Genomic DNA, 14,920 nt, shown 5'->3' with positions numbered 1-14,920 from the left:
AAAAAGGTCAGGACTACCACCCCAGTCCAGTCAGTTGTCTAAGCAGCTTTGCAACAGAAGCATAATCTTAATTTAACTTGATTCAGAGCCATCTTGCAGTGGCCAGGCTGACATCACATGCTAGTCATTTTTTATAAAAGATCTCCTTTCTTTTTAATTTGTACAAACATTAAATCCTCAAAATCTGGCAAAGAGTTTTCACACTTCTATGGAAGCACCAAGTACAGATCAATTTATTGATTTTTCTCATGCACACGCTTTGCATTATCAAGGGACAGGCATGGTTACAAGTGAGATTCATAAGACGTTTTTCATTACTGCAGATTACTGGTCATTCAGCACTTTGTTCCTGAGTATTTCTTTAGCAGCAGTAAATCCTTGCTGTTGAGAATAGTTGCTTCACAATTTAGGGTAGATCCAGCATGCTTTCAAATTTACTATAAAGTATTTCTACACTATTGATACTTAGGAGTGTGAGAGACAGTGCCTTGTATTTGACAGAGTTTTGCTTATTCCTTGGTTTGTCATCCAGATAATGTACCCAGCCTATTACAGCACAATTTTCGTTAACATGTTGTAATATGTAGCTTTGGAAACTTGTGTATTTTCCTGTTGGATCTTTTGTCGTGTCATGTAATGTTGCAGATAGTCTGAAAATGCATGGAACTGACCTAAGTCACTTAAATAAAGCTGATATATTATCCCTTGGTTATACCCACATATAAGTTTTTGGTAGATGTCAGTTCTAGAGTGTATTTTTGCAAGTTAGCACTCTCTCATCTGGTATAGCTTCGCACATCTTAACTTTATAGTCAGTTATGCTTTTCTGCAAGTGTGCTTCTCACACAGCAAAATTTTTTGCGGTTGAGCAAGGAATGTTATTAATCATAGCTGGAGGAACACTTGAATGCCTTGGTGCAGTTAGGCATCGTGCTTTTTTTCTTTAGGCTGATACAACTGGGTATGTGAGCCAGATGATCAGAAGGAATTCAGTGTGGAGTGGGCTACCTCCGTGGTCATCAGTAATAAGAAATTCTGGTGAGAAAATCTGCCACTTTGATGTAAGCTGCTTATTGAATATTTTTCTAACAGTGTGGAGCTGAATCAGTACTATTTTGTCAATGTCATGAAATGCTTCCATCAGCAGGACAGCTACAGACATAAAAAGTTTGGGCAGTCAACATGTAACCCTGCTTGGGGCTGTTAATGAATCATAGAATAAAAAGGTTTGGAAGGAAAAGATCTTGAAGGTCATCTGGTCCAAACCAGTACTCAGCGCAGAGCCAGTTTAGGTGGTTTGTTGTCTTGTCCAGGTGAGTTTTGAATACGTCCAAAGAAGGAGCTTGTACAGCCTCTCTGGGAAGCTTGTTCCAGCATTTGATTACTGTCATAGTGATTTTTTTTTTTCCAAATTAAGCTTAATTAAGACTCCTGTAAACAGGTGAAAGTGAGTACGAAAGACTTACCTGTTGTTTGGCCTTTATAAAACTTCTGTCTAGAATAAGAAGTAGAGTCCTTCGTTGCCGAGTAGAGTGTGATAGTGGATTTTGCAGCAGCAGAAGAGGAAGCAGCTAATTTAGTTTAGTGCATGCAAATCTCCATTCTGAGCCTGTTCTCAGTCGCTTACAGATTTCTGAAGTACCTTTTTTTGACTAATTCATATATCTTATTGCCATAATGTGACTTTTTGGAATATTTAAGGAAAAAGTGGTGGCAACCTGCCGTGAAATTAGTTGCTAGTTAATCAAAATTGGAATTAATTTTTTTTTCCAAGTAGCTAAATGTTGAACTTCTTTTGAAAGCATAGACTGTGTGTACACCGTGATTTTTGTGTGTGTGGATGTATGTGTTTCTCCTATAACAGACCCAACTTATTGCACGTGACTTCAGTTGTAATTGGCTGAGTCCTTGAAGCCTGCTGAGGAGGTCTTGGCTCAGTCTGTGCAACTCTTGTAGGATACAGAATTGAGGAAGAACAGGAGAGGAGTAGGTAAAATGCATCTAAGAAGTTAAAAGCTACTTTTCATCCGCTAGGTAGGTGAAATGATCTATTTTAACACGGGCAGCTCTGGAAAAAGCAGCTTTTTAAATAGCATGGTGTGCAAGGATTCAAGACTGAGAGGTAAACCATCTCTCTGTGAAACTGAAGCCCTGCTTTGGACAAGTAGATTTGAAGTTTGCATATTCACTATAGAGGAACAGTGCCCATTGCACACCCTTTTTTAAAGCTGAAGAACTGTGACTAGGATATCCATAGAAGTGGTAGAACAAATTGATTAAAATTAATAAGAAATTACTAGAACTGTTTTGTGTTCAACCAGGAGCTCTAAAAGAGCTGAGTATGAATTTACCAAACTACTTGCTGTGATGCCTGCCCTCTCACGTAGTATTAGAGAAATGGAAGATAACAAGTGTCACCAATTGTAAAACAGGGCTTAGAAGGGGTTGTGGGACCAAGAAAGTCTGAAAGCTGGATAGATTCTGTTAAATTATGTTAAAGAATAGAATTAGTAGACTTATGCAGATGTACGTTTATAAAAAGTCCTAGATATTCTAGGGTTAGAACAGGTCTTTAAAGGCAGGACTGATTTGAAATCAGTCATTTCTATTTGAATTGTCTGCACAAAGTCCCTAGTGAGTAGCAAAGAAGCTGATCTGCTGGGTCTTCCTTTTCTTTCCTGTCCTCTGTTTCTCCACGTGCATCCAAGATTGTTGCAGTTGAGGGCAGAATGTAGTTAGCCTGTTGGACTCTTCTGTTTGACTTTTAATGGATGTTTTAAATGGAAGTTAATGAGATCATGGGGACAAATAAAATGCTGCCCAGGTATACTGTTAACACTAATCCATACTGCCATCTTTTAAGATGCCTTTTTTTTTAATGCAAGTGATGTAGAAGTATTTTAAAACCAAAAGAAAACACCTTCCTTTGACTAAATCACCAGCAGTACTCCTTAAACCTCTCAAATTTGTCCAATGTAGGTTCTTACAGAGCAATGTGAAATTACTCGGAGTTGGAGCCTTGGATGGTGCGTTAACATTATAGGAGATTTGATACTGTTTGAATATCTCATTTTTGAAGTTAAGACAGGAACACGTTTCATTGCAGATACTGAAATCTGAAATACTTTTTTCCTGATGGCTTGGAACAAATAAAGATGAAGCAGGCCAAAACATTAATGCACAATAATCGACTACATATGTCTGTAAACATGTTCTGTTAGATTGCTATGAAACTTTTTATTCTTGGAGGATGAGAAGATGACTGTAAGACTGCCTTAAAGCTGTTGCCCCTTAGACAGAGGGTCAGTGGTAATTTGAATGTTTGTGGGGTACTTAACTCTTTGTTTTGGAAATCACAAAGATCAATTTTTTTTTTTTATTGAAGTAAAAATAGATGAGGGGAGGATGAAGTAATTGTTTAAAATTGCTTTTAATTAAATACTGCTTTTTCCTTAATGTTTTCAATCTTTTCATACTTACCTTGTTAGGCAATACTTCTAGTGTATTTATTCACTTGCTTAACATGCATCTAATCTTCTTCCTGAGTTATTGGGATGGAGAGATGAGAAGAATCATACTTTTTTCACATAGCCCTGTGTGCCATATTGCTTCCCTCACTGCTTGGAAAAGGGCACCAACCTGTTCAGACGGCTGAAACTAGGGATGTGTATAAAGCCGAGCAGGTTAATTGAAACGGACACCAGCATAACATGTTTCTTCAGAGGCTGACGCACCTGGTTTCAGATAACGTAGAGGTACTACTGTCACCTGGAGTGACAAGTCAGCTCGCGGAGTTTGTGTTAGCTTGTTTTGAGCTGCGTGGCTGACGCAAGTAACAGGAGAAGAGTACGTTTTAGGAAATGTGTCTTCATTGGTATGGAAATGAAATATGGAATGACAAAGTATCTCTGGGTTATTTGTCTGCCTGAGTCAGATTTCAGCTGAGTGAATGGTTTGCAAAGGGTGGTGTGAATGGCTGTTTATCAAAATTGACTTCCTTTTCACATTTTGAAAAAAATGTGAAAAATAAAAAATGTGAAATAAAGTAGATAAAAATACATAGGCTTAATGCCTTTAAATTTTCAGTGTTTAAATAATTTAGATTTGTTTTAGTAATGATTTTCATATTGTATAAATAAAGGTAGGAGGTCAAAGCCATGCCATACCATTTTAATGTTTGGGGAAATGAATAAATTTGTTTTATCCTAATGATGTGTGTATCTTTTTGTCTTACAAGGCCAGATTTTATTAAAAAAAACTCAAACAACCCAACCTTTGAAACTCTATCCAAGGCTTATTTTCCCATCTAAGGAATAGTGAATTGCTTTAGCTTTTGCTTTTAAGAAGAGATCAGTATTATTGTACATGTAAAATCAAAACCATTCCTGAGTAATGAATCTCAATGACAATTGCCTGGCTCTTTCTTCATTGTTTTAAGCCATAGTACTTCAGGATTATGTCTTTAATTCTCTAAGTCCAAAGTAGGTGCTTCAAGCTGATCATATTATAACTGTCATGTTGTATTTCACATTTGCTTTTATTGATTCTCACTTCATTTATTTCATCATACTCCATTGATAGCAGCATGCTCCCTCTAATTTAATATCTCAGTAGTATTTAAGCAGTTTTGTTAGGATGTCTTTTATATTCCAAATCATAAAAGAGCACGGTAGTGTGGTAGCTCTAACATGCTTTTAAAGTCATTCACCTATCACAAATTGATATTAAACAATTAATGTTGAAGTTTTTATAAGTTGAAAGCTCATTTTACAGGATTATTCAAATACATTTCAATTTTTGTGTGTGATGATATAAAATTATTTATAGAACTAATGTATAAGGCAATTTCAGTGTACTCTGAAAAATCTGTTAATAAAGAATAGGGTTAGGTAGGCTTAGAATGATCTGACTTCTGGGCACTTCTCAACGATCTGTTTGTTTCTTCTACTCAGACATTAGTCTATTTATGTAGGCTACATGGTAGAGTTTTAAACCAGATTTAACTCTATTTCAGTAAATCAGTATGTGCTAAAATAGAATAGAAATTCACATGAAGAAAAGAAGGCCGATTGAATATTGTGATTTCAATATAATAATGCTATGTTTTAAAATTTACTGTGAATTTCACCTTCTCCCCTCCTTCCCCCCCGGCTCTTCTATAGTCTTATTTTTCCAGTATTTTCTTTGCTGGTAATGTCCCATATCAAATTACCATGTAGGCAAACAAAGTGAAATATATTGATCTGCCAGTAGACTTTTAAGAAGTAGGAAAGTGTACTATGTCTTGGTAATGTTAGTGCATTTTTAGTTTATTAAAATATGAGCTGTTTTAAATTAAAAATTTAAATGCATCAGTGAAGGAGAAGAAAAATAAGATGTATAATTCATGGTACCCTAGATTAAATAAAAAGGAGGGAAGGAGAAGTTTGCCAGCTGTTTGTAGTTTTACAGATGGATATGGCTACAGGGACAGCTCTTGTGATTGCATCTGAAGCAGGGCTTCCCCACCTTCACAGATGATGGTAAGGCCTGGGGCAACTACCCATTTGCATAGGTGGTTTATGTTCCTCTTTCCTTGACCACGATGCCTGTCAGTGGATGGAGTGCACCAGAGGATGCTGTGCAGTTTGGGAACTGAGATTACGGCCACCCTTCAGGAATGAGAACAATTTACACAGTATACGCTCTCTCTAGGTTCAAAAATAATCTTGCGTTCTCCTTGTTATAGGAGTTCTTTCATCTTTCCATGACATTATTTTACTTCTCCATTCTATGGATTAGTTTACTGATCTATTTACTCTCTAGAAATGGGACTATATAGCCCTGAAAGCCAAAATTTCTTATTCTGCATGGGAGAAGCATGGTACTGATGTGACTAAAATCTTCCCCTTTTGTCAGTTGTTAAGGGAAGCAATGATTCCTGCGTGAATCTTTTTGAACTGGTTTTTGTTAATTCTTGGCAGTAAAGCCAAGACACAATTGATGTCTGTCAGAAGTGAGTATGACTTAATTACGAGGACAATAAAAGTAAGTTACATCTTCTATAAGTATATTCCTCAGTTCTGGGTTTCCCAGAGCATTCTGTCTTTCCGTTACTTGGAATGAAAATCTTTCAGGGCTGGGGCTGTTTTTGTGTAGTGACATTGCCAGACACATTGGTAGTACTAGTAAAGACAGAAAAGAAATATGCAGACTAGTGTTACTGTAGCACGCTGGTAAAATAAATGCCCAGCAAGAGTAAATGGCAGCACTATGAAGTTACTGCCACTCTCACTTGCTGTGCCATTTTTAGTCTGAACAACTTTTGAGCACAGTACCTGCAGAGATTATTTTTCTTCCAAGAGATACAAAGCAACATACAGATGACCCACATCTGGAAATTACTGAGATCAGCTTGCTCATATACCTTGGAAATGAGAGCCAGCAGGTTTTTCTACTTGTAAAATGTTCTCTGGTCTGCAGGGTACATTGCTGTGATTCAGAGTTGATCAGGGTAATATTGGTTGTGTTTGACATCCAGACAGCAAAACCCTACTTTCTTTCAAAAGCTATGCAATAGTTTTGTTAATCCAGAGTTCAGTTTTAATTACTGAGCTAGCTGTGGTAACGTTTTTATCTCCAGCAGCAATAGCAGGCCTTCTAAGTCATAAGCTTTTAGAAGTTTCTTGGAAATTTATTTCTAAACAAGCAGCAGCCCAGTGTGCCTGTATCTTAAAAGTACTGTAAGTCACAGGGATTTTTGTTTTCAAACACTGATTTATAAGAAATGAGTAGAAGTCATAGAAGTTTGGAATGACTAATTTGAGAAAATGGTGTTTCCTTTCAAAAAGATGATCTTTAAGGTGCTTGAAAATGTTTCCTCTGTCTTGTATGCAAAACCGTGGAGTGTCCGGCAATTGTGGTAGCCCTTTGGACTTGTGTTGGCTTATATAGCCTCACTGACAACACCGACATCGTAGTATCATTTGATGGCATTTTTTTTGCTTGCCTTAAATGAATGATGTCTTAGTCATGTTCCTGGTGGAGAGAAAAGAGAGGAAAGCAGAGGGAGAGCCAAAACCTAATTACTGATACATCAAAAAAAATCCCCTCAAAACAAACAACAACAAAAAAACCCAAACCAAAAAACCAGCCCAAAACAAAGTAACCCTTGAAGTATGAAGCTCAAAACACCAGATAAAGCACGTGGACAGGGTACAAGCAGTGACAACGCTGTGCTGGGTGATGTGTGAGGATGAAAGACATGTACTTGAAAGATTTGTAAAACATGCCTCCCTTTAGCGTATCGTAAATACAGCTGTGGGCAGTGGTTCTCCTCTTATCATCCCTTTCTAAAACCTTTTGTTAGCTTCCCTTTCTCTAGTTTGTTAACTTGCAGCTATTGAAATTAAGAATCTTCATAGTAGCAACTTTCCGAATTATTAATTGATTAGTTTAGGTTGGGTTTTTTTTTTTTTTTTTAGTTATTTATTTGGTGGTTATTTAATTATTGTTTAATGTATTTCATAGCTACTGGTGTGCACTATGCTCACTTTTTTTCCATCCAGTTTGAAGTCTTGGCATATTCATGCACGATGGACTCCTATAGAAACCTACTGTCTATTTCCCAATGTTCTAAAGGGAAGATTTAAGAGCATAACTAGGTTCTTGTGTTGATCTGCTGAGGGAGTATGGTACTGCTGGCAAATATTGTAAATACGTCTTACAGAGGATACTGTAGTGATGTTTCATCTTTCGCCCCCCTCCTTGTTTTTAATTTCATGAACGGAACAATTTTGTCTTCAGCCATCTAACAGACTGATATGTATTTGGAATCTGAAATTACTGTAGCACAGAAATATGTCAGGGCTAAAATGAGCTTTTGCACTTCCATGGGGAAGATACAAAACCCAAAATATTTGATTTCCAGTCTTGTGCCTCCAACAGCAGGAACAGCTTTTTTTTTCTCTTGCCATCGAGACAAATGAAATTCTTACAGTAAGCGCAGCCTTACCTTACAAAAGAAGACTGGTAAGACTGGGTACTGCTTATGGGGAGTGTGGGCAAGAGACAGCGTACTTTCATACAGATGCTCTCGTAGATCCGTCTGCCTTTGTGTACGGACAGTTAGTTTTGACTGCCTGAAAAAAATTGAAGTAACAATACTTTTCTTTATTGTAAGCTTTTTTTAATGCTTGTAAGTATTCTTTAATCCTCCCATATAAGCATGAGGGGTGTGCATGCTTATCTGCATATACATCAGAACAAATTATTTTCTTTGAAGTGTTAAGAACATTTGACTGTTCTTATCTTTCATTTTGTTTCTCCTTGTCTTCCTCTGAGCTGTTACAAATTAAAGCGAAAGTATCTTTACCTGTAATGGATGTTTATTGTTGCTATGCCTAAAAAAGCCCATCTAAAGACCCATTTGCTTAATTGCAGGTGATTTGTTTATAACTTGAATGTTTCTGGGGCTGAGTTTTCCACTTTGAGCTGGTGTGTTAAAGGAATTGTGTGTTTTGTTTTGTTTTTTTAATAGGTAAAGATAGAGTTTTCAACACCCCCTTGTGTGAACAAGGAATTGTTGGCTTTGGTATTGGAGTTGCTGTTGCAGGCGCTACAGCCATTGCAGAAATTCAGTTTGCAGATTACATTTTTCCAGCATTTGATCAGGTTAGTACTAATAAATTTGAGAGAAGTAAAAAGAAATCTTATGACTGTTGAAATTACTCTTCTGTTAGCATTAATACTTGGTTTAAATATGTAATTTTTGCAAACATATTCACAGCTGTATTACTAATATTTATGCATGCTTTAAGTAAACAGGAAAGTACCAAGGCCCGTTTGAAGGCTGATTAAATAATGGAAATGAAAGATGTGGTTTGAAGCAAATGTCTCTTTGTTTGTTTTTAGTTTTGTGGCTGTGTTGGCTTCAGCAGCCTTAAATTCCTCAGCTGTGTCTTCCCAACACCATCTCTCACTTCTCTATGCTTCTGCGGCCAGCCATGTGTCCACAGGGCAGAATACAGATTTGAACAGGACTGACTGACAGTATGGGAATGGGGAAACAACTGGGCTATATGGCTATTCCTGAGGCCTAGGCATCTAACTTGAACACACTAAATTAATGCCTTATTTGCCTTGGAAAATGCTTGCCTTTCCACTGACTTACAGGATTTCTTTGCTTCTAATTTGGTCCTCTGAATTCCATGCATGGAGCAGATAATGTAGATACATTTCATGTATCGTAGAGGCATAATGATGCATAACTAAAAGTTTTGGACTGAATGTTACTTTTGTGTATATATCTTCCCAGATTGTTAACGAAGCAGCAAAATATCGTTACCGCTCTGGAGATCTGTTTAATTGTGGAAGCCTCACCATCAGAGCCCCCTGGGGCTGTGTGGGTCATGGTGCACTATATCACTCTCAAAGTCCAGAAGCTTTTTTTGCTCACTGTCCAGGAATAAAGGTACAGTAACTCTTATTTTATGAAGATTAATTTTTTGTTTGGTTTTTGGTTGTTTGGTTTTTAATGAACCTGACTAACAATGAGCCTGGGTGCAAGCAGGGGAAGAAGAATGGAAGTCAAAGTCCACAACAAAAAATCTGAATATGTTAATTAAAAACTCTTTTAGAAGTTTTCGAGTTACAAAACTTAAACTGTGTTAAGAGTTTGAGAATTTATAGCCATCATTGAAGCAATCTTTAACAGACATAACATTTTGTATTTGTGTGCTTTTTGCTCCAAAAGCATACATTTTACATTTGTTCTGTGTCCAGTATAGTACAAAACCTAAAAACTAACACTAATAAATAGTACTTTCCTTTTTTTCTTTCTGCATCTGTCTTCTTAAGTGCATTATCAAATTCATTTGTATGAATGACGGTGACAGGCAGTGGGCACAAACTGAAACACAAGAAGTTCCATCTGAACATAAGGAAGCACTTGGCACGGGGTTTCCCAGAGAGGTTGTGGAGTCTCCATCCTTGGAGGTATTCAGAAGTTGTCTGCACATGGTTCTGGGCAACCAGCTCTAGGTGGCTCTGCTTGAGCAGGGGCATTGGACCAGATGACCTCTGGAGGTCCCTGCCAACCTCAACTGTTGTGTGATTCTCTGAATGATAACTGTCGTGGTTTAACCCCAGCTAGCAACTAAGCACCATGCAGCTGCTCGCTCACTCCCCTGCCGGTGGGAAGGGGGAGAGAATTGGAAGGGTAAAAGGGAGAAAACTCGTGAGTTGAGATAAGAACAGTTTAATAATTGAAGTAAAATAAAATAGAACAGTTTAATAGGTAAAGCAAAAGCCACGCGCACAAGCAAAGCAAAACAAGGAATTAATTCGCTGCTTCCCGTCGGCAGGCAAGTGTTCAGCCATCCCCAGGAAAGCAGGGCTCCATCATGCATCACGGTTACTTGGGAAGACAAATGCCATCACACCCAATGTTCCCCCCTTCCTCCTTCTTCTTCCCTCAGCTTATATACTGAGCATGATGTCATATGGTATGGAATAGCCCTTTGGCCAGTCTGGGTCAGCTGTGCTGGCTGTGCTCCCTCCCAGCTTCTTGTGCACCTGGCAGAGCATGGGAAGCTGAAAAGTCCTTGACTAGTGTAAACTCTACTTAGCAACTATTTAGCAACAGCTTAGCACTACTTAGCAAGAACCAAAGTATCAGTGTATCAACATTATTCTCATCCTAAACCCAAACCACAGCACTATACCAGCTACTAAGAAGAAAATTAGCTCTATCCCAGCTGAAACCAGGACAATAACTTTAGGCAAGCTTTTTGGTGAGACTGTGGCATCCCTTGAAGATAAGATTCCTAGCACTTAAATGGATAATTTTGCTGGAGAAGAGGGAGGGGCGGGATGTGGTCATCTCAGATTAAGAGAGCACTGTTCACCAGCTCTCCATTTTTTTTTCCGAGTAAATTTTTTTCTATGGACTTGTACTTCTGGGTTAACTGGGCATCCAGTCCATTGAGAAATGACTCATAGCTTGATTAATGTGGAGGACTTAAGCAAAACCAGTATTTATATGCTGAAGACACATGTTCATTGTTAATCTGTTGTTTAAACTATTGTCTATGTATGATTTTGGTGCTTTAAAACTTCATATATTACTCATTTACAGGGAGGCTGTAGCCATTTCTCCTATTTGTTTCTCTTAAATAAAAAATCTTGTATTATTCACATTTTATTTCATGATATTTGAGAAACAGAATGCATTTTTGTCTTTGGGTGTTCTTTATGGTCTTTGAGGTGTTCCTATTCTGAACTTGAAAATATTTCCTGATACAGACCAAAAGCAATCTACAAAGTCTTTCACCAGGTAATTGAATCAAAAGGTTTCTTGAGCTTATTTAAAAACTAGAGTAGTTTATTATCATATGCAAGCACAGGAAAACTTATATGATTATGATACTGATGCCAGGTCTAGCTAATTTATGCTGATCTTGTTGGTAAATCTCAAATCTTTATATACTGAACCGAGTGCTGAGATTTAGTAGTTCACTCTGGTGATTAAAACTCTTTCTAATTCATAGCAACCTAGTACTGCTGTGCTTAGTCTTCTGAATAAGTTAATGTCAGAACTTTATTTAGTCACTGCAGGTAATTTCATTTCTTTTCTCTCATCTCTGATCTTTCTTCATGTTGATTTTTCACTTTCTTTCACTTTTCCTTGGGTAAAGTGCGAAAATAGGTTGCTACTACTAACAGCTGTCATCACAGTTAAAGGTAAAGGGCACATTAAATTCTGTGGAACTGATGGAACAACATACTAGTTTTTGATGCACAGAGAAGTGTTTTAGACTATCTTTTGAATTTTGTATCTTTGTGAAAACAGTGTTGTTCCTTTAATGTTTTTTGCAAAGCTGTTTGTTAATGCAGTTAATAATGTTCAAGGCTTTATCTTCAAGGTTGCAGGTCTTTTTTTGAATGAACCCAAACCCAGCCCTTAACATATGAATCCAGAAATGCAAGCAAACATGTGGTTCAGATGCATTTGCAAAAGGCATATGTCTATGCATATTTTCTCCAAATTACAGGAGGAAAGGCCATGTATTACAAGCTGGGAAGGGTAGGATTGATCTTTGGGGAGAGCGGTTTTCAAAACTGCCCTCTTATTAAACTCTGCAGCACGTTCCTGACTTAGGATTTTTATTTTGTGTTTTTCTTAAGTAAAAGATGAGGTTTGGATTTCCCAAGCAAAAGGGAGTTTGTACAACTTAGGCTGTTCAGGGGAAGGACTGTAATAATTAGTACTTAAGACTTGTTGGGATGACAAGGATGTTTCTAGATGATTGTATCTTTTGTCTACTGTTGTGAGGATGTATGTCTTAGTGGATCAGACTCTCTTCCAAAATTACTGTATTGACTCTCTCCATTCCATTGTGAGACTGCTCCAGAATATTTGCCATCTCTGCTAGAAGCTTTCTTTTCATTTCCAGCCTAAATTTGTTCCTGACTAACGTGTATATTTAACTTATCTGTCCTTCATCTTCCCTTTCATGTACTAAGTTTTCCCTTTAGTCTTTGTTTTGTTAGACTAAACATATCAAACTATCAAAGAGATGTTAACAATTTCTGAAGCTTTTTTGGCCCATGTTTCATTCATTTTCTTTGAAAACAGTTGATATAGTCATGAAGTATTCCAGCTGAGTTTCTAGCAGTGATTTTTGCAATAGCACTGACACTTCCTTGGCTATATTATTATGCTTTTTTTAGGGCTGTACTGCATAGTGTCCTAGTCGTCCTTTGAGCAGATAATAAATTCAGATCTGAATTTCTACTGCTAAGTTCTAAATTTATAACAAAAATGTAGTTCTTAAACGTGTGACTTTTCAGTTTGTATTGTTCAGTTTGCTTTTGCTTGTGTCATTCATGTCCTCCATATGAACTAGGTCTTTTTGGTATCATCCTCTGTAGTGGTAGTGACTCTCAGCTTTTGAATAGTTTTCATTACCGTGTTCTGACTTAGCATCGTAAATGAGTAAGGTAAATAAAGTCTGTCCTAAAAATGATCCCTAAGGAGCTGCACTAGTAACATCCATCATTTGGGCAATTTCCCATGTGTCTGTTACCAAATGCTTTGGTGAAACATTGATAGACCGCTTCTCTCTTTTGTTAGAAAAATCACTTATCAAGTTAATTTGATGTGATAGCAGATTTAGGTTGTGTTTTGACTCTTTTCTATTACTTTCGTATAATTAAATGTTCTTACTCTCAAAAAATATTTTGAAACCTTGGAAACTCTTGGAGGCAGTAAGTTAACATGTCTGTAGTTACATGGATTTTTTTTTTCTTTAAACAAGTGCTACAATTAATGTTTTCTGTTAGAGGGGGGCACTTCTAACTTCACAGCCATAAAAATGTTTGCTAGTAGACTTCATGCTGCATATGCCAGCTCTTTGAGATTTCTAGGATGTAAATTAGCTGGTCCTTCTGATTTGAGGGAATTGAGCTCTTGGGTTCTATTTTCATTTAAACTGTGATAATTTGGTAATTTTCTGTTCATTATCAACACTCTCTTAGATCATCCAAAATTAACTCTTCTGTTGTTGTTGTAATTGTTCCTTCAAAGTAATTTTTCCTTCCATGTATTCAGATTACATCTGGAGGCCTTGCTTAGTTTTCTCTTTGCTTGATAATAGTTTCAGGTGTTTTTTGGTATTTGTTCATTTCCAGAATGAACAAATTTCAGGCTTCCACCATAAGCAAAGGAAGTCAACTTTAAATAGCTATTTCCTTTTTTAGTCTTTAAAACTTACTGGACTAAGTCTGAATACCTTCCAGGCCTTCTCTGATGAATCTTTACCCAAGCAACTGAGGATCACTCAGCTGAATTTTTTTGTCATACATCTAGTTTAGTTTTACTAAACTAACATATAATAATTTTTTTTTTAATCTGACTGACTTTCTTCTGTTCCTTCTACCTCAAAAATGCTATTGTTAAGATGTTAATTCTACCTTATCAGAGGGGAGTCTGTTAGTATTTAAATCATCATAGTGTAGAGGGGAACTATTCAAGCCTCATCAATGAACAAAATAAAATTCAAAATTTGGAATGTGTGTTAGTAACATAGCACTGATGTTAATTCACTTTGTAAGAGCTGCTCAGTCTGTACAAAGGTTTCTTTAAAGCAAATAATTGCTTGCTTTTTAATATTAATTGAGGAAGCTTGTAGCAGAATTGCAGTTTAAATAAACTATTTAAAAATATTTTTACAGATTGTTATTCCAAGGAGTCCTCTTCAGGCCAAAGGACTGCTGCTGTCATGCATAGAGGACAAAAATCCATGCATATTCTTTGAACCTAAAATACTTTACAGAGCTGCAGGTAAAGATTTATGTGCTGTATTTTCCAATAAAGTAACACTTTTTTTTTTTTTGCACATACATGTTGATAGTCACAGCTAAAACAATACTGTAGGAGAAGTCTTGGCTTGTTTTGTCTCTAGCTATGTTTGGGCATTGTGTTTTTAGAGGAATTGTGAAAACTGAATAAATCTCTAAATTTGGCTGTAAAGGTAAATGAACATTTATAGTCTGATTCGTGGTCAGTTAACTTTGGAAGTGGAATGCTTTGTACAGTCTTGGGTTAAAAAAAAAAAAAGAAATAGAACTAAGAGGCATTATCCTTCATTAAATTGCAATATAAATTTGACAGAAGTTAAACTGTTTTCTTTTTGATAACTCTAGATACTAAAATAAGTTTCCAGTTCAGTTTTTATTTTTCCAAAAGAACTGAACATCACCATCACCATTTTCCCCAAGTTAAAATTTCTTTAAAGTGCTTAATTTCTAAAAATCTTGAAAATCTGCCTCCTTAAATTTTAGTCATATGTGGAAGGAAGTGTGATTGCCATTACTTTTTTTCATTTGTTTTAGTCATAGTGAACTTTTTGGTTCAAAGAAGTTTTAACAGCTGTCGTTA

General features: G+C 36.7%; 1 protein-coding gene across 2 annotated transcripts in view; it reads left to right on the top strand.

Moving 5' to 3' along the window:
* Window positions 1–14,920, top strand: part of BCKDHB (branched chain keto acid dehydrogenase E1 subunit beta) — a 140,519-nt gene that overhangs the window by 19,373 nt on the left and 106,226 nt on the right. For both annotated transcript variants that reach the window (XM_087774877.1, XM_087774876.1), the window contains exons 4-6: window positions 8,519–8,652; window positions 9,296–9,451; window positions 14,215–14,323. In XM_087774877.1, the coding sequence (XP_087631003.1) occupies window positions 8,519–8,652; window positions 9,296–9,451; window positions 14,215–14,323 (399 nt within the window). The remainder of the gene's footprint in view (window positions 1–8,518; window positions 8,653–9,295; window positions 9,452–14,214; window positions 14,324–14,920) is intronic.

This window comes from Nipponia nippon, unplaced genomic scaffold (genome assembly GCF_047370975.1).
Source record: "Nipponia nippon isolate SJK-2023a ecotype South Korea unplaced genomic scaffold, ASM4737097v1 scaffold_4, whole genome shotgun sequence".
NCBI lineage: Eukaryota > Metazoa > Chordata > Aves > Pelecaniformes > Threskiornithidae > Nipponia > Nipponia nippon.
This window is presented reverse-complemented; position numbering and strand designations above follow the sequence as displayed.